Source organism: Diabrotica undecimpunctata, chromosome 5 (assembly GCF_040954645.1).
Source record: "Diabrotica undecimpunctata isolate CICGRU chromosome 5, icDiaUnde3, whole genome shotgun sequence".
In the NCBI taxonomy this organism is placed as follows: Eukaryota; Metazoa; Arthropoda; class Insecta; order Coleoptera; family Chrysomelidae; genus Diabrotica; species Diabrotica undecimpunctata.
Window position 1 is genome coordinate 81,776,154 of NC_092807.1, and position 19,962 is coordinate 81,796,115.

Here is a 19,962-nt window from a genome sequence, read left to right on the forward strand (position 1 = left end):
ATTGATGCCTACGATGTTAACCGAACGCGTTAAGTCGGTGCGTGTCGATTTCAATGAGTCAAATTCTGACCCCCTCTCTACGTGTTACATTATTTATTTGTAATACGTCACCCGATTTACCAAAAACCAAAACTTTTTTCAAACTCAATAATGAGGATAATAATTGTACAATAAATATTATTAAATTTACACCTTTTAGATTGAAACAGGAGATGTACTTTCGCAAAATAATTTTGAGTCGATTTTTTTGCACTCAAGTGTAGGTAAAGTCTATACGTTAGCAATTGTACAAAACCCACTATTACCATTAGAAACATAGACTAGTTAGAAACTTTATTTTAAAACTAGAACAGCTAAGAAAAAATGAATGTTTGTCCAACCTCAAATTCTATCTACAACATTTCATTGGATTTACAAAATCCAAGAGAAAATATTAATATGACGACGTTTTAAAACGTTAATAAAATTAGGTTTAATTCAATAAGAAAGTAATGAAGGATACATTAAAACTATAGGATTGTAATAGAATATTTTATTGAAACTCGTAATCACTTGAATGAATTATTGTGATTTATATTTATTTTGTACAAATACTTTTATTGTGTCCCATTTCCTGTTTTTAAAAACATTTGGATACTTTTCTACCAAATTTAAAACTTCCATTTTTTTTGGCGGAATTTTCTTCTTAATATGACGTGCAAAGAATTTTTGCGTAAGTTCTTTTTCCTCTTTTGTCCATGGAACTAAAATACGTTTACCTTTCTCCTGTATTCTATTTTGTGACGGGATGTTTACTTCATTTTGTTGAAGAATAGGTTGATTAGTATTTTCTTCGTCACTATCAGCTTCTTCTGCGTCTTCCAATATCTCGTTATCGACTTCAATCTCATTTAAATTTCGATTTTTATATTGGTCAATATTAGTGTTTTGAGCGAGCAATAATATTTTGGAAACTTTTGCGGTTTGGTAAATGTCTGACGGGAGACGATACCACTCATCATGAGTTTTTGAGGTATGCCCCATAAATTTTGCTAGTTGTTCTAGTTCACCCTTTTCCATTTTTAAAATTTGTATTATTGTTGCTAAGTGTTTTCTGAGGCGAGTTGACGTGAGGGTAGTGATTTTGTTTGCATCATTCAACACCTTAGAAGCATGCTTTCTGAGAACATGATATCCACTGATGCAGTTAATAGTATTCGGTATGCCAAATAGGTATTCGTTGTAAGAGGTAAAAAAATTATTCCTATATTTAATTAAAGTGTCAACTCCACTTTTGGTCAATTTGTCAAACAGAACAGGTACGCCTCTACCTCTCTTACCTCTTATTACTATGCGTTTTAAAGAGTGAACTAAAATTTTCTCGGTTTCTGTTAGGACTTTCTCAAACTCTTTAGAAGATTGAGAATCATGATGTTTTAAATAAATATCTAAAGGTAATCTCTGCAGCTCCCCTACTCGTCTCTTATTAAAAAGTAGTAAGCTGCAATATGTACCTTCGAGCAGACATTTGTACGCTTGTGTGTTATTCACATTTTCATCCAGGTGAGTTATTGAAGATGTTATAAGCTCATCCAGATAAGTCTTCATTTTCTGAAAAAAATATGAAATGGATATTAGTATTAGTAATTTATATTCGTACATAAACTGTTATTAGTATTCTAGGTGCATTATCTACAGGGTGAGTTTTTAGTGTGAGATTGGTCGATAACTCCGTTAGAGTACAAGATATCCAAAAAAAGTTTTTAAGAAAAATTGTAGGCAATGATATGCTCCTTGCTTTGAAAATATGCCCAATTCTACAGGGTGGTTCATAACTGCGTGGTAAAGCAAAAATACATTTTTTTAAATGGGATACCCTGTATATATTCTCATATGTACATTTCTCTTATAATCCCTGTTCTTAAAATATAGGGTTCTATATTACTAAACAGAGCATTTAACGAGTTATGACCATTTTAATTTCGAAATCTCTATGAACTAAAATGTCACAAATACACTAAAAAAAGATATGTAAAACGAAAGAAATATTTAGACATACTCACAATCGTTTATTTAACTATGGACGACCGGTTTCGACCACTAAAATTTACTGGTCATCATCAGGTCTCCGATATTGGAGAGTATATAACTGTATTATAGAACGATCAACTTAAGGGTAGGATCATGAGGAGTAGATATTTGGGAAATGTACTATCCCAAATATCTACTCCTCGAGATCTTACCCCAAAGTTGATCGTTCTATAATACAGTTATCACCCAATAGTTTGAACCAAGTAACACAAATGAAATTTTTACTACACGATAGTTTCCATAGCTTGTACCTGCATATAAGTATATTAGATAACCCTCAAACCATATTTAGGTTAGATTGGCATCTTACTTATTAGACCTCATAAAGCTTTTGTTGTCCTGATTTGTTGTTGATTTTTTAGCATTTTAATTAACTGTACCGGAGACCTGATGATGACCAGTAAAGTGTATTGGTCAAAACCGGTCGTCCATAGTTAAATAAACGATTGTGAGTAAGTCTAAACATTTTTTTCATTTTACGTACCTTTTGAAATGGACTCACAAGTGCAACCGATTCATAATTTGAATATACAATGAATTTATCAATTTTTAAATTAGTGTGCTAATGACAGTATTCTGACCAAAGAATTTTTCAGTAAAACATTCATAATGATATAGCAAAACAACAGGTAGGCTTTGAAAGAATGACAGTTGTTATACAGTCTACTTACAGCAATATCCTCAGCCATGGGAATCAGGGTCGGTTTATTAAATCGATTGATTTGAATATTCTGTCCAGCTTCAGTCGATATTTCTAACGCCCATTGATCATCGATAAGTTTTTTCATGACGTCTAAGCTCTTAATATTAGCAGAATCGACATCCCTTTGAACCTCCATAGAATAAGCAGAACTGATTGCTTTTTTAATTAATGTACCCATCTGAAGAGCAAGTGATGGTGACTGGAAACATTTGCTCTCGGTATTATAATTCGCAATTGACCGAGTTGAGGACACAATTGTTTTAAACTTTGAGGGATGTAGGAGGAAAAATAACGTTAAATTGCTATTGTTTTCAATTTTCCTGGATTGTATTAGAAGACGTGCTAAACGCCGCATTTGTCGTTTGGCTACTTGAATCAGATGTCTGTCTTTATGACTTTTTACATATTTCCTTCCTACATCGCATATAAGTTTGTCTTTCTTTGCTACTAAAGAGATGTCATCCGCAGCTAGTGAATTTAAAACACCCGAAGTCCTTAGTGGATCGGTTGATCCAAAATTAGTAGCCATTAGGTTTTGGGCTTCGGACTGATGTCGTACTTTTCCTGTTGCCTTTTTTTCATTAAAATAGCACCGTCTAATGTGGCGCCGAAGCGATTTTTTGGCATAATATCCTAAAAATAAACATTTAAAATAACAATTTATCTAAAAATTTGACAAATACCTTTACAGTGTATACATGGAAGCATGTTTGAATTAGTCGAAGATTCATCACTATTACTTAAAACATTTCTACGAAACACAGGTACGGATTTGCCAATGCAGAAGTCTCCCTCCTTTCGTATTTTATCAATGAAATATTTTCGTTTCGGATCCTTTTTTCAAGAGATAAGTATTTTTGAACCTCAAGTTCATCACTATGAATTCTTTCAAGGTGTCTAGCAAAATTTAAAACAGGGATGTCGCAGTAAATACAATTGTGTTTTCTTCGTATCCTTCTTTTCTTCAAACATACACTGTCAATAAGAGAGGAATTAGTTTCATCCGCTGATTTTTCTATATTATCTGTAATGATAATAATAAGTATTATTATAAAATACTGAAAGCTGGTCTTTTCAATTACCGAGAGAAGATGATGCTATAAGTTCTTGATATATTGGATTAGGGGTAGAGTCATCTAAAATAGCATCATTTTCATACATCAAGTCACAATCTGTTTGTTGTTCTAAAATAATTATTAAAAATTAAGCCACCGATTAGTTCATAGACACATGTAAAATAAGGAAGATGGAGATAAGATAACTATTTTTTGTCAACCGTGAGTACGTAATATGCTTATTAATTTGACCAAAATTTGTATTCAAAGAAACTTACTATTTGCCACACTGTCATCTGTTGTTTCAATAGAAATAGAGTGCATTTCATATGAGTCATCCAAATCATCTAAAATATATTACAGTTATAGTAAAAGTGTTTGAAATCAAAAATAAATATGTATTACCACTGAAACAGGTAGGAGTATATTCGCTACCGTTTGATGATCTTGATTGATCGAGAGGCTTAGAATGGCACTCTAAAAGAGAACATTAGTAGGTATAGAAAAATCGAAATAAAACTGACAAGGTTCAAAGTATATTGCCATTGTATAGCTTACGCAGATGGCCTAATCATAATAATATAACGCAAAATTAAGTATAAAATAAAATTATAATCAACGCAAATAAAATTGTGTGAAAGATATATCGAAAACGACGGCTAATAAGGGTTTATTCTGAAACCAGTTTAAGATGGTTGCACATAGTGACAAAAATAAGTGACTATTAAAAAACAAAAATAGTAACTCAGGTTTTTAAGAATAGCAAAAATCAACAAGTTCTCCAGTGAGATATTATTAAGAAAATCGGTATCTAAACAACTAAGAGAAATAATAAAACAAAAATAGAGAATATAGAGAAGAAATTAAAAAGCTATAAAAACCAAATTTGCCGATGAAAACAAATTTTAAAAAACCAAACAAAACTTTAAATATGTGGACTGATTGATACTGATTGGAATATCAAACATTGATACGAATGAGTAGTGAAAAATTAAAGAAGAGAGAACAATTTTATAACATTATACATATAAACGAGGTGGTAAACATAGAAAAGGAAACAAAATTATGCCTTAAAAAGTCTGGCTTTAACTTGTAAAAAAAGTAAAAAAATTAATGAGAAAAACAGACAACTGAGGAAAGAGATTATACATAAATAATGTTAGGAATTCATGTAAAAATATAAAATAAATTGTAAACAGTGTACAGTGGATTTGGAAGAATGGGAATTGGAAAAGAAAGGAACATTTACAAGGACTGAAATACAAAAAAAAACGGAGAATAATGGTGAAAGAACAGTCGAATAGAAAACACGCGATAATTTGTGTAAGTTAATTAGGATAGATGCAAACAAAAAACAAGAAATGCCATATTAAAAGATTAGGACTTGGAATGCGACGATAATTAAGGAACAGTCAAGTTTTTATATTTAATTTACAGCTACAGAAAAATAAAATATTTTAGCAACCCTAGAAATAGAAAATAAAACAAGGGGAAGAAAAGGATGAATAGTATTCAAAGCTGGAAAACATTAATTGTTAATCTTCCAAAGATTGATGTAACAATTAGATAATGTTTTTTGGGAATAAAACCACATTTTTTCAGGTGTCCGGATTTTTTTGACCAGCAGTGCATTATTTTCACGAGTAAGTTTTAGATCTAGAAAATTTATTGAGAGTTTTGTTTAATTTATTGGAGTTATTTTATCAAAATGTCTGTTTAGTTACTACGGTATTTTTCGTTTTAGTTATTCCTTTTAAGATTTTTTAAATACACTACCTTTTTAACCAACCTATTAACTTAATTTTAAATAGTTTCCTTAGAATTAAGTTGTTTTGTGATTTATTCCTTGAAATTGATGCAGTAGCATTAAAACCCGTAGAAACCGTTTAATAGTTTTTTTAACTTCTTTTAAGTTTTTAACTTCTATTAAGTAACTTTAGTGAAATTTTAAAGAATATTTATTTACCGTTATAAGAGTCAGTGATTTATCCTATACTATAAAAAGAATATAGCACGAAATGTAATAATTACTATGGCACTACACCGAGAATTTTTTAGGGGATTACCAAACGGGTTTTATAAGAGAAAGATTAGTAATAGATGTAATACATAATAATGACAGACGTTCCAGAAGCAAGCAAACAACTTTTTGTAATTTTTATTTAATTTAGGAGAACATAAATATGATAAAGACGAGGAGATGAATAAATGTGTGAGACATTGACCACATTTTTTATGAATTGGAAATTTGTAATGTTCATAAGGATGACAGTAAAAGGTACACAGTAAAAAGTAAAAATGGAAAATAACCAAATAGATAGCTTTGCAATAAGATATGGACTAAGATCTATTATAACTAACATGTAACTTACCTGTACTTAAGGCTTCATTCACTAATTTCACTGTACGTGAACGAAACTTATATTTATGTTTAATTTTGTTCATATTCATCGTACGTAGATCACTTCCACAAATATTAACAGGCCTCGAAATATTTCAGTACTACACTTAAAACTGATTTAAAATTTTAAGAGTAAGTTACCGTATTTATACTAAATTATCGGACAAAGATGTTTCATGATGTTATGAAAAATCCACTAAAAGAGGATTTACGATTTTACAAAAATTAAGGGCCTATCTTAGGATTACCAAAATACAATATAATATAATAATACACGTTCATGTCGTAAAACCTTTTGAAATCTTATTTAAATAATCTTTCCTAAAAGCAATGTTAAGAAAAGTGAGATAAAGAGTTGGCTGTTCTGCACATTTACATATTTTCCGAAAACTAAACAATGAATTAGGAAGATAATATGTATAACTTAACAATGAAATGGGTAAATTATTGGGAGACAAGGAGATTAAACAGTAATATTGTTGTGTATTTTCAAAAGAAATAAACGTGACAAATCACAATATCCATAGTTACCTTTTTATAAAATGACGTATTATGTTATTCAGAAAGGGATTATATTTTTACAGGTAGGTACCTTGTAAGCTGTCGTTATCACTTTATTTTTCATCTGAAATATTTACTGTTTTAAATATATTTCATTACAGAATCTAATAAATCCTTAATCTGCATCCAATTCTATTTTTATTAACTAAAAAACATCATGTCGAAATTGGTGATCACGATTTTTATCTTCTCATGAAATAAATTATACCTAAGTATTAAATAAATATCATTTTTGCTCCATTTTTGTTCATATTTTTATACAGGGTGATCCGTAAGTAATTGTACAAAAAGAAACAGTAGACTCTAAACTTCAAAATATTCCCATTTAAGCCAGTTTGCTTAAAATGTAAATATGTATTAAGAAAGATACAGGGTGTTAAAGTTGAAATTTAAAATTTTATTTTTCGCTACAACTTTCATGTTTGTAGACATTTTTACGAATTAAAATTTATGACTGAGGGCTTTTGAGTACGAGGAATTATAATTTGATGCATACTTTGATGACTGATGTAGCTGATTGAGGACGCCACATACGCCACATAGGCGGCATACATTTGCGTTTAACTTTTTTGCTCTTTAAGTTAGCACTATTTGGGTAAAAAAATATTAGAGTTACATGATTTTAACAAAAAAAGGTATAATTGTTAATAACTTCAAAACTTAACAGTTTACGAAATAATCCCATTTTACAAATCAGCTGCACAACTCTGATTTAATGCAATTACTCATAGCCACGAAGGAGAAATAGGCTAAACCATGAATACTTCTTAATTTCGGTATGAAATACCTTTAACAAAAGTTAAGAATGTACTATAAAGTATGAATAATTAATAACATGCTACATGTTTTGACATTGCATTATTTTATGTTTCATGAATTTGGCCAAATCTTATCATACGTTAATTCAATCCATAGTAATATTAAATTTACAAGAGAAATAAAACAAAATCAGTCAATAAATTTTCTAAACTTAAAAATTATAAGAATTGAAAACAAACACGAGTTCTCTGTATTTCATAAACCTATACATACTGACACAACCATACACAGTACTTCATCCCATCCTGCACAACATAAATTAGCAGCCTACTATAGTATGTTCCACAGATTGACAGAAATCCCAATGTCAAATAATAACTTCGAAGTAGAATTGAATATCATTAAACTTATAGCAATAAATATTGGATACAACGAACACATAATAAACAAAATGTTACAGCAAAAACTACTCAAGAAAGCCCTTAAATCAATCTTCCCACCACAAGAGAAAAAGCCCAATACAATATATTGCTCGATCACATCATATACAGGTAATATATTAACTAAAATAGCCAGACAGATCAAAAGAAAAGAATAACACCAGCATTTAAATATATTAAGAACAACAAGAGCCAAACGAAAAACATGCACTTACACACTGGGGTTTATAAACTCACCTGTGGAGACTGTCCAAAAGCTTACATCGGTCAAACCGGTAGAGCCTTCAACAAACGTATAACAGAACATAAAAGGGCTTTCAATAATAGGAAAACAGAATCCACATATGCACTTCACCTTATAGATCATAATCATTCTTTTAACGACCAATTTCAAATTCTTCACGTCCAAAATAAAAGCCTTAAGCTATCTTTATTAGAATCTATAAAAATTAAAAGACACCAACTCTGAATGACGAACTTGAGACTAACAACTCCCCCCCTCCTCAACCTGTTCAGTGAAACTATATAACCTGAACGCACAGTAGGTTAACCATCACTTAAGAAAGGCAAGTTGCCGAAACAGCTGTAGTGACAATTACTAAATAAATTTTGTGGAAGTACAGAAAACAAAAGTTTTCAGTTGTTTTATTCTAGAAATTTTACATTTCATCATAAATTGTTAAGTTTCACACTAGTTTTTCAAAATGAGAGATGACAGAATGATATACAAATAAGCAAGAAATCGTTCTTGTTGTTACTAATGAAAATGGTACCAGTATTCGACAGGTGGCAAGGAATTTTATCGTCAGTTCTTCCGTCATCCATCATGCTTGGAATCGATATGTAGAAACCGGTCGATATAAAAGACGCATTGGACAGGGTCGTAAAAGGAAATCAAACCCAAGAACTTCCTTCAGCAGCACGGGATTCAAACCATGGATTGGCCACCCCTGAGTCTCGATCTAAATCTAATTAAACATAGCTTAACTTTTTGGATCAATAGCAACAACTACTCCGATGGCTAATGCCTCTCCCGGTGTTGAATTACACTATTGATCCAAAAGGTTGCAGAACAACACAACTCACCAAGTGTGAAACACTAGACAGCTGTTTCGGTCCACCCAGACTATCATTAGTGACGTTTGGGTTCACCATTGGAAAGTTGTCCGTTCTGCTTTGGGGACTGTGTCCTCTGACTATAAAATATAAGCGAAAAATTGCAATACACTCTTAACTGCTCAACATATCAAGGTGTTATAGCAGGTGTTCTGCGTGCAATGCTGCCATGTTCACATGTACAGCATGGAAAACAAGAGTCATTTGCTGTCGGTTAAGGTTACCGAAAACCCAAGCAAAGCTTAACTTTTTGGATCAATAGCAACAACTACTCCAGTGACTCCAATAGTGAACATGGCAGCATTGCACGCGGAACACCTGCTATAACACCTTGACGTGTTGAGCAGTTAAGAGTGTATTGCATTTAGTCGCTTATACTAATTGAACATCTTTGGGATATGTTAGATAGATGTGTCCCGAGGCGCCCACATCCACCTCAAATCCTTCAACAACTAAAAGAAACTCTAATCGAAGAATGGGAAAATATAGGTACCTCAACAAGATATCGACAGGCTTATACGCAGCATGCCACGTAGATTTCAAGCACTAATTCGCGCTGGTGAAAAATACACACGATATTAAGAATCAATTTTTCTTCATATCCTTACGTTAGAGATGTGGAACAACTGCTTATTCCATTTCATTTGTTGTAGTGTTTTCAAGTTGTTATGATTATCTTCAAAATGGTATGTAGAAATGGTTTTAATTTATTAAATTTATTTGAACAAAACATGATTCCTTTATTCAGGTAATAAGATTTCTATATTATTAAAATTAATAAGACGCAAATATGTGTGAGGCAAAATTATTAACAAACTATGAACGAATAAATAAACGAAACACAAATATAGAGATATCAGCAGGAGTGGTGAGAAAAGCAAAGAATAGTAGAAGGCAGGAGAGTAATAATATCCCAGTTAAAGACAAAAAATGATCCAGAAATTGAAATTTCATAAGACACTTTAATAAAATATAGGTAGAAGAGCGAGCACTAAATCCTACATATCTGATCTACCCGAAAATGTATTACTTTGCTATACTATAAAATACTAGTTATGTTTGGATCAACAGAAACAACTACTCCGAGGGCTAATACCCCTACCGGCATTGAATTATACTATTGATCCTATAGTCGCAGAACAACACAACCCATCAAGTGTGAAACGCCAAACAGCTGTTTCGGTCCGCCAGACCTCATCAGTGACGCTTGGCTTCTCCATTGGAAAGTTGTCCGTTCTGCTTAAGGGGACAAGGTCCTCTGAATCTCAAATGTAAATGAGAATGCAATCCACTCTTAACTGATCAACATTTAATATGTCATCACAGGTGTTCCGTGTGCAATGCCGCCAGGTCACCCATGTACAGCTTGGAACAACAAGAGCCATTTGCTGATCGGTTTAGGTCACCGAAACCCCATTAATTATATTTAGATCAACAGAAACAACTACTCAGAGGGCTAATACCCCTACCGGCATTGAATTATACTATTGATCCTATAGTCGCAGAACAACACAACCCATCAAGTGTGAAACGCCAAACAGCTGTTTCGGTCCGCCAGACCTGATCAGTGACGCTTGGCTTCTCCATTGAAAAGTGTTCGTTCTGCTTAAGGGGACAAGGTCCTCTGAATCTCAAATGTAAATGAGAATGCAATCCACTCTTAACTGATCAACATTTAATATGTCATCACAGGTGTTCCGTGTGCAATGCTGCCAGGTCACCCATGTACAGCTTGGAACAACAAGAGCCATTTGCTGATCGGTTTAGGTCACCGAAACCCAACCAATTATGATTGGATCAACAGAAACAACTACTCCGTGGGCTAATACCCCTACCGGCATTGAATTATACTATTGATCCAATGGTCGCAGAAAAACACAACCCATCAAGTGTGAAACGCCAAACAGCTGTTTCGGTCCGCCAGACCTTATCTGTGACGCTTGGCTTCTCCATTGGAAAGTTGTCCGTTCTGCTTAAGGGGACAAGGTCCTCTGAATCTCAAATGTAAATGAGAATGCAATCCACTCTTAACTGATCAACATTTAATATGTCATCACAGGTGTTCCGTGTGCAAATAAAACTAAATATCCTATAAACAAATTTGAAAAAACGAATTTAGTATACAGCATTAGTTGTACTCAGTGTGAGGCTGAATATGTTGGTGAGACCGGAAGAAATCTTTCAAATCGCATTATTTCTCACAAAAGTGATTGCAGAATTAAAAAACCATCTTGTGCTTTGGCAGAGCATGTAATCGATAAAGACCATATTATGGATTTTGATAACATTAAAATTTTATGTAGTGAAAGTAACAAATTTAAAAGGACTTTTTTGGAAACGGTTTGTATTCGCAAAAGTGATAATAATTCAAACAAAAGATCAGAAATTCAAAATTTAAGCAAAATTTATAATTATATTCTTTCTTTATGATTTATATATAAAACTTCTACATTCTTTCATACATTCTTTCAGACATCTGTCAACGGTGAATAAATCTTCTTCTTTTTGTTACTAAACAAAAAAGAATGTTTAAACGAAATTTTACTTTTGGCAATATAATTGTCAAAAATAAAAATTTTATGTTGGCATTTATGACATTGAGGCTATTTGTAATTGGTTGCTATTTATAAATTCAATTATTTTTGTATTAAAAAAAATGTTTTCAAAATTATAAAAATTTTCGGAGAAACATTTATTGGATAAAAACATTTTTATATTAAATATTTTGAAGATGTATTAGCAGTAATTTTTACTTACTAAACTAATTTTTATTTGGTAAGTTAACAAAAATTGTTTTTTCTTTTTAGTTCAACCTTGTAAGTATTTTGTCTTTTTTAGCTCTTGATAATAATTGTAAACACAATTGAAAGCTCGAGAATAAAAAAATAGTTAACCAATAGCCCTTTTATTGACTCCAACCCATCCAAAGCAGTTATATATATATATATATATATATATATATATATATATATATATATATATATATATATATATATATATATATATATATATATATATATATATATTCAATATATAAATATTGAAATTATGGATTCAAGTAGATCATTGAAAAATAATTTTTATCTGTTACTACACTATTGGCTCTTTCCATTGATTCTAATTATATTTAATTTTAGTCACTATTTATTTCGAAATCGTTAATTAAACGGACAATTAAACCAAAACAACCACCAATTTCATAATTTATGAACTGAACACTACTTAACATTCACCATTTTGATAGTCGATTATTTATTATGTGTAAATACTTATGTACTTCATATAATTATAGTGATTTATTTCATCTTTTAACTATCTATGCTAATGCTCAAACTTGTATTTAACAAGATCTATATAATCTTCATGGAAATAACGAATAAATTTTGGGACCACCAAGAGAGAATATTTCGTGATATGTTGCTATAACCGTTTATAAATAAATAATAAAAATTAGGATAAATTACAGATAAAAAATAGTGAAATGTTTTCTATTGATCATTTTTAGGATAATCTTTTTGAAATCTTTGTTATTTCCACCCATTCACTACAACAGCCTACTAATCGTTTATATCGTACAGTAGAACGGATATCGCCGTTTGAAGTGTTTCCCTAATAACGTATTTATTTTTAGCAAAAAAACCCCTGGGAGAGATTGATTTTTGTAATAATCAAAGTATTCTGATGCATCAAAATTTCGTATCTTTCATGATCCCCCTTCAGGCGACAGTCATACTCATAACTATTTTATTAATCTGGCATATAACACATATAAATATATATATATATATATATATATATATATATATATATATATATATATATATAAATAAGAAAAAAGAAGTACTTGTGACTCGTTTGGAACAAATATATAGTTGTTTTGGATGGGTTGGAGTCAATATATATATATATATATATATATATATATATATATATATATATATATATATATATATATATATATATATATATATATATTGTTATGATGTGTTTTTTTTTGTTTGAATGATGAGCAATGAGTATTTTTAATAATATATAGGGTTTTTATCGCGGTTCTCAAAGAATTAGCTTGTAAGTACTTTTTTAAATTATCTTTATTATAACTATTATGAAACACACATATATATCTAACCTAGTCAATGTAAATTTAAAATAAACTGTCTTTAAACTGATATTCTTATAAAACTAATTAAATTCTATAGACAATCTAAAATTTAAACAAACTATCTTCAAAATTGAAATTGTTATGACACTAACTAAATTATATTAACAAAATTTTGTACCTTTCTTTCACTGAATGCCTAAATGAACTGTTTTCCACTAAGTATATAGATTCTAATCACCACTGAATGTCTTCGTACTTCAGTTATCCTTGTTTTTTGTGAAATTACTTTTTTCAATTATCAGCTTCTACCAATTTAAGATATAGTTTTCTTCACCAGCATTTATACACCACCAACCAAACCAGCAAACAGCATTTATATTTATTCTTCTTTTCAATATAGCAATATCCAATTATTATAAGTTGATTTATACTAATCTCCAACCATAATATAATTTAATTTCTTCCAATATACTTTTTTTTTTAATCTTCAATAATTATTTGTGTATAATTATAAATGTGCATTAAATATATGCATAATTTTTAATCTTCTTTTAACTCACTATATTAAACAATTTGACTATTTGTACCTGATTCACTGACTCCAACTAACTTTCATATTTCTTACTAAACTTTTCTGACTGACTTCTTGAAAATTCTGAACAATTTACTTCACTAAATGTGTCTATGTACTAACTTTCATAATGAACTGGCCTGACTTCTGACTTAAAAACTGCCTGACTTCTGAATAAAAACTTCTAAAAAACTCTATCTTGAATCCAAATCACGGGTATTTATATCTTTTGGACATTCTAGAACCATCTCGTAAGAGATCATGTTCCAATTTGTTCTATTTCATACTTGTCTGAATTTTCTGGAACAAACCATTTCGCAAACATGGCCATCTCCGGAGATCCAGAGAATTCCATTCTTTTCTATTAATAATTTTGTTTACATTTAGGCTTTTCAGATCAGAATATATAATTAAATTAGTAACTAACACTCTAATTTAATAAAATACACATTTCAAACAATATATTATATAACCCCACTTATATTCCCTTATTTCCTAAAATGTCAAATTGGAGACAGAGTTTGTATAGTTGGTTGCCTAGTCACATGGCTCACTTAAATCTATTATTTTACAATTTATTATATTTTTCTATTATATTTTTACAATTATTATATGCTAATTTCTTAAAATGCCCTCACATAAATATATTTTTATAAAATTCTCTAGTATATAACTTATTTAAAATAATCAAATACTTTTTAATATCTAATATTATGTAGTATATAACTTATAAATTATTTTCTATAAACCCCAATCGTCACAATACCCCAAAAATAATATTTAAAATAAATAATTTACTTATTATTTTTTTAAATATTAATTTTCTCATACCTTATTAAATTTAATAAATTAATAATTCAATTTTTTTTTTATTATTTAAAATGTGTTAAATACATCCCTGTTCGCTGTCTATGTCAAAACAGAGAACAACGCTGCACAGTTCGGCTATTCTATGGTCAAACTGTCATGTCAAATAGAGAGAATAAAATATAACCTTAATTAAAATATAATGGATATTGTGTTCTGTTTATTTATAAACAAAATCTAGGAATTATTTCCATTCAACAGGCTTTTATCCATATGAATTGGTAAGTTTTACACTTTTTATAAAGACATTTACACAATCAATTCTGTATCTAACCCCAAATTATGATTTTTAGGGTACCAAACAATTTACATATGTACAAAATTCAACAAGTATGATGTCAAATTTATTCACAACAAAGAAATCTACCATCTATCTATGAAATGGATCTATCAGTAAGTTTTTTTTTTTTTTTTTTTTTTTTTTTTTTTTAAATTCTTTTCTTTGTTTAGTTGACATATTGGGCATTGGGTAGTAATTTCTTTTGCTATACTTATGTCATTCTTTGCAAAATAATTGTTCCTAAATAGCATCCATAGCTTTCTTGAACCAATATGCATATAATTGTTATGTAAATTTTTCAATATTTTCTTTGCTAAAGTTCTAGTTATTACATATACGTCTATGCCATTTATTATTTTATAATATACTCCATCTTTCCTAAGGACTTTTTGTTTTTCACTCAAATTGATCTGATCTCTTATAATTTCTTCTTTAGAATATAATCCAGTACTTTCTACTAATTGATTTAATCCAATTTTTATTGTTCGCTGCCCTTTTTGTGATGTATTTTCTAACCTTGATAAAGCATCTGCCACTATATTGGATTTTCCAGAAATGTATTTGATTTCAAAGCAGTATTCACTAAGTATTAGACTCCACCGATGTATTCTACTGTTTCCATATTTGTTATTTAATATAGATGTTAAAGCTTGGTGATCTGTTTCTATTGTAAATTCATTACCCAACAAATAAAATCTTAATTTTGTGACACAGTGTATTATACTTGCTAGTTCTAATTCTGAAACTGAGTAACCCTTTTCATGTGGCTTTGTGATTCTTGAAATGAATTGTATTGGGTATTCGACCCCATCATGTATTTGTAATAATACCCCTGATAATCTCTCTATTGATGCATCTGTTCTTAATATGAATGGCTGTGTGTAGTCAGGATAGTATATTTTCAAATTTGACAGAAAAATGTTTTTAATTTCTTGGAATGCTAGTTCTCTTCTCTGATCCCATCTCCATTTTACACCTTTTCTCAGTAGTTCAAGTAATGGAATTTCTTTTATACTTAGATCTGGTATCATCCTTTTATAATAATTAATTATTCCAATAAATCCTCTTAAAGTTCTTAAATTGTGTGGTGTTTTATATTCCTGAATGACTTGTGTCCGTTCTGGATCCATTTCGATTCCCTTAGTGTTAAGTTTATAACCTAGATATATGACTTCTTTTTGAAAAAATGTACATTTTTCTTGATTTATTTTTAGTCCAACTTTGTCTAATCTATTTATTATAATTTTTAGGTGTTTCTCATGATCTTCAGCCGTTTTAGAAAAAATTAATATATCATCAATGTAGTGAATTACAAAATGTTCATATTGATCCAAAATATCATGAAGACACCTACATAGAGCACTGCAAGATGATTGAAGTCCAAATGGTACTACTTTGAATTGATATACTACTCCATCTATCTGAAATCCTGTATACTGTCTACTTTTTCTTTCTAGAGGTATTAACCAGAAACTATGCTGTAAATCGATTTTAGTGAAAAATGACATTCCTGTAATTCTTCCTAATATTCCATCTATACTCATTGGTGCTTCAAATTGCTTTTCAGTAATCTTGTTAATATTCCTTGCATCCAAACATAACCTGATTTCACCTGATCTTTTTCGTACTACTACTATGGGGTTAATAAAACGTGTGTCTGCCTTCTCAATGATCCCATCTTCTAACATATTATTAATTGTTTTGTTTACTTCTTCTCTGTATTTATATGGTATTGGGTATGATTTTGTTTTAAAATCTTTTTCTTCTTTAACTTTTATACTATGGATATAATTTTGTGCAATTCTATTTTCTTTATTGACAAGTCCCTTGTGTTGCTGCAATATGGAAATGACTATTGATTTATATTCTTCAGGGCAATTTAAAACTTTTATCATATCTTCTTCTTTACAAATAAAATTATTCATTATGTACTCATTATTCCTTGCTTCCAATTTTACGCACTCCGCCTCGTAGGCATCCATCTGCTTAAAATTTCCATTCCTTAAATATTCACTACAATAATTATTCTTTACATTCTTTTGGGACATTTCCCTATCATCAAAATACATTTCTTCTTCATAAACATCATTATTTTCTTTTAATAATATCCTATCAACTCTTATTCCTTCTTCCACCTCATCTTTCTGCATAAATTTAATTATTTGCCCTTCCAAAGTTACCATTTTTTCTTCAAAATCTATCTTTACTTTCTTCTTTTCCAATTCATCATTTCCCATTAATATATCAACACATAAATCCTTGACAATAAATCCTTGCATATTAATTTCTTTATTAAGAATATTAATTTTAAAATTGGCTAGTTTATCAATTTCACCCAACTTCTTATTATTTGCACCAATAATTTTAATTTTTGGAATCTTTATTATATCTGATAATTTTAATGTATTAAAAATAAAATTCTCCGAGACTAAAGTACTTTCTGAACCAGTATCTATCATAATCTTAATCATTTTATTTTTGGCCAAAGCATTTATATAAATTAAATTAATAGATTCAATAATTTTCTCTTCATCTAAAGAAATAAATTCAGAAGGTTTTTCATAATAGCAATGGCCTAACTTGTAATTCAGAAAGTTTACTGCACAAAATTTTGATTATTAGAATTGTCAGATTGTATCTGACCACTTGGATCTGATGTACTATGTCTTTTCCTACTATGACTTCTACTCACTTTTTCCTGACTTGTACTACTTCGTTCCCTGTCTTCGCAGCTCCTATTCCTTCGAACACAATTTACCTGTCTGTTATAGTTAGGTCGCTCTGTATTTCTTCTATTGTTAAAATCTTGTCTATTATTATTAGTACTGTTATTAAAATGTTGTCTATTATAATTACTGTTATTATTATTAAAATTTTGTAAATTATTACCATATCTATTATATGACTGTTTAAATTGTTGATTATCATTTTTATTACATTGAAAGTTATTATTGTTTTTTCTGTTGTTATTATTACTTGTCATATTGCCTCTTTGTATTCTTTGAATAAAATTAATAAAACTATCTATTGTTTGAATATTTTGTACAGTTACGGTTTGCACAACATCAGCATCAAAATGTCTAGATACATTTAAGACTGTTTCATCCTCTCTAAGTGGTGGTTCTAAATATTTTGCAACTGTTATCAATTTCAATGCATAATCTACCATATTTGATTTTAAATTTTGATTATACTTTCCAAAATATAGAATTTCTCTAAACTTGGCTTGCTCTAATTCACCCCAATAATAATTTAAAAATTTATTTTCAAATGTTTGAAAATTATCTAAATCATTCTCAATACTAGCAAACCAAGTTGCTGCATTGTCATTTAATGTCATTCTAATATAATCTTTAATATCATTAATATTATTCACAAATCTTAATTTATGTTTTAAACTATTTATGTATACTCTAGGATGCAAATTTTTTATATTACCAGAGAATTTAATCCCAGTCTCATTTGTTAAATTTAAGTAAGGTCTCCCTATGTCTCTCATTTGTGAAATATCATCTATTCTCTGTTCCACATTTCTTATTTGATTACAATTTATTTGAATATTTTGTTGTATATCGTCTAATTTTTCTTCTGTGTTTCTCCTGTCTTCGTTAATTTTTACTTCTAAGTTACATTTCTGTAACTCTATTTTCTGTTCTATATCTATCTTATTATCTTGAATAATCCTCTTTACTTCTGTCCTCTCATTGTCTATCCTTTTCTTGTAGTCATTCCGTATACTTTTTATTTCATTTGCTACTTTTTTCTCTGCAGCTTCAAGTTTTTTATCCATTTGTTTTACAATTTTATTATTATTATCTTCTATTTTCTTTTCTAATTTTCTATAATTCTCTTCCAATTTCTGTTCCATTTTTTTCATGTCTTCTTTGACTTCTTTTGAATTCTCTTCCAATTTTTTTATGTCTTCTTTGATTTCTTTTGAATTCTCTTCCATTTTTTTCGTATTCTCTTCCATTTTCTGTTCCATTTTTTTCATGTCTTCTTTGATTTCTTTTGAATTCTCTTCCATTGTCTTGTTCATCTGCATCATTAATGACATCAAAGCTGCCATATTGACATTTTCCTCTCTTTCTGGATTCATTTCTGCAGTATCTTGTGGAACTTGAACTAAACTCTCCTCTTGTATAGGTTGTGTTTCTACTTCCACATCTTCTTCATTCTTTTTGCTTCTTGTACTTTTCTTTCCTTGAGACATTTTGAGACTTTACTTGTTCAAATATAATTAAAAATAAAACCTATAATTTTTCCTTTCTACTGATAATTAATTTAATTATATGAGAGCACTTATCTTCCCAAACTAATTCTTTTAAATAGAGAGCCACCGCGTTGGGTGCCAAATTGTTATGATGTGTTTTTTTTTGTTTGAATGATGAGCAATGAGTATTTTTAATAATATATAGGGTTTTTATCGCGGTTCTCAAAGAATTAGCTTGTAAGTACTTTTTTAAATTATCTTTATTATAACTATTATGAAACACACATATATATCTAACCTAGTCAATGTAAATTTAAAATAAACTGTCTTTAAACTGATATTCTTATAAAACTAATTAAATTCTATAGACAATCTAAAATTTAAACAAACTATCTTCAAAATTGAAATTGTTATGACACTAACTAAATTATATTAACAAAATTTTGTACCTTTCTTTCACTGAATGCCTAAATGAACTGTTTTCCACTAAGTATATAGATTCTAATCACCACTGAATGTCTTCGTACTTCAGTTATCCTTGTTTTTTGTGAAATTACTTTTTTCAATTATCAGCTTCTACCAATTTAAGATATAGTTTTCTTCACCAGCATTTATACACCACCAACCAAACCAGCAAACAGCATTTATATTTATTCTTCTTTTCAATATAGCAATATCCAATTATTATAAGTTGATTTATACTAATCTCCAACCATAATATAATTTAATTTCTTCCAATATACTTTTTTTTTTAATCTTCAATAATTATTTGTGTATAATTATAAACGTGCATTAAATATATGCATAATTTTTAATCTTCTTTT

The 19,962-nt window shown here is 29.5% G+C and overlaps 2 protein-coding genes across 2 annotated transcripts; both read right to left on the reverse strand.

Moving 5' to 3' along the window:
* Window positions 1-321: 321 nt before the first annotated feature.
* Window positions 322-3,595, reverse strand: LOC140440671 (uncharacterized). Its single transcript, XM_072531027.1, has 3 exons — window positions 3,457-3,595; window positions 2,742-3,406; window positions 322-1,590 (listed from the first exon to the last, which is right to left on the reverse strand). The coding sequence occupies exons 1-3, from the start codon at window positions 3,479-3,481 to the stop codon at window positions 562-564; spliced, it is 1,719 nt and encodes a 572-aa protein (XP_072387128.1). The 5' UTR covers window positions 3,482-3,595; the 3' UTR covers window positions 322-561.
* On the reverse strand, window positions 3,514-6,588 carry LOC140442324 (uncharacterized). Its single transcript, XM_072533399.1, has 5 exons — window positions 6,201-6,588; window positions 4,234-4,305; window positions 4,107-4,175; window positions 3,856-3,957; window positions 3,514-3,797 (listed from the first exon to the last, which is right to left on the reverse strand). The coding sequence occupies exons 1-5, from the start codon at window positions 6,277-6,279 to the stop codon at window positions 3,514-3,516; spliced, it is 606 nt and encodes a 201-aa protein (XP_072389500.1). The 5' UTR covers window positions 6,280-6,588.
* Window positions 6,589-19,962: the final 13,374 nt, after the last annotated feature.

What these genes read in the sequence shown, in the direction of transcription:
- LOC140440671 (XM_072531027.1), bottom strand. Translation starts at nt 3,481, where the DNA reads ATGCTTCCATGTATACACTGTAAAG. An exon ending in TCCATGTATACACTGTAAAG is followed by an intron (nt 3,407 to 3,456) that starts GTATTTGTCAAA and finishes GTTTATTTTTAG; the next exon opens with GATATTATGCCAAAAAATCG. An exon ending in CCATGGCTGAGGATATTGCT is followed by an intron (nt 1,591 to 2,741) that starts GTAAGTAGACTG and finishes TATTTTTTTCAG; the next exon opens with AAAATGAAGACTTATCTGGA.
- LOC140442324 (XM_072533399.1), bottom strand. Translation starts at nt 6,279, where the DNA reads ATGAATATGAACAAAATTAAACATAAATATAAGTTTCGTTCACGTACA. An exon ending in GAATGAAGCCTTAAGTACAG is followed by an intron (nt 4,306 to 6,200) that starts GTAAGTTACATG and finishes GTTCTCTTTTAG; the next exon opens with AGTGCCATTCTAAGCCTCTC. An exon ending in TACTCCTACCTGTTTCAGTG is followed by an intron (nt 4,176 to 4,233) that starts GTAATACATATT and finishes AATATATTTTAG; the next exon opens with ATGATTTGGATGACTCATAT.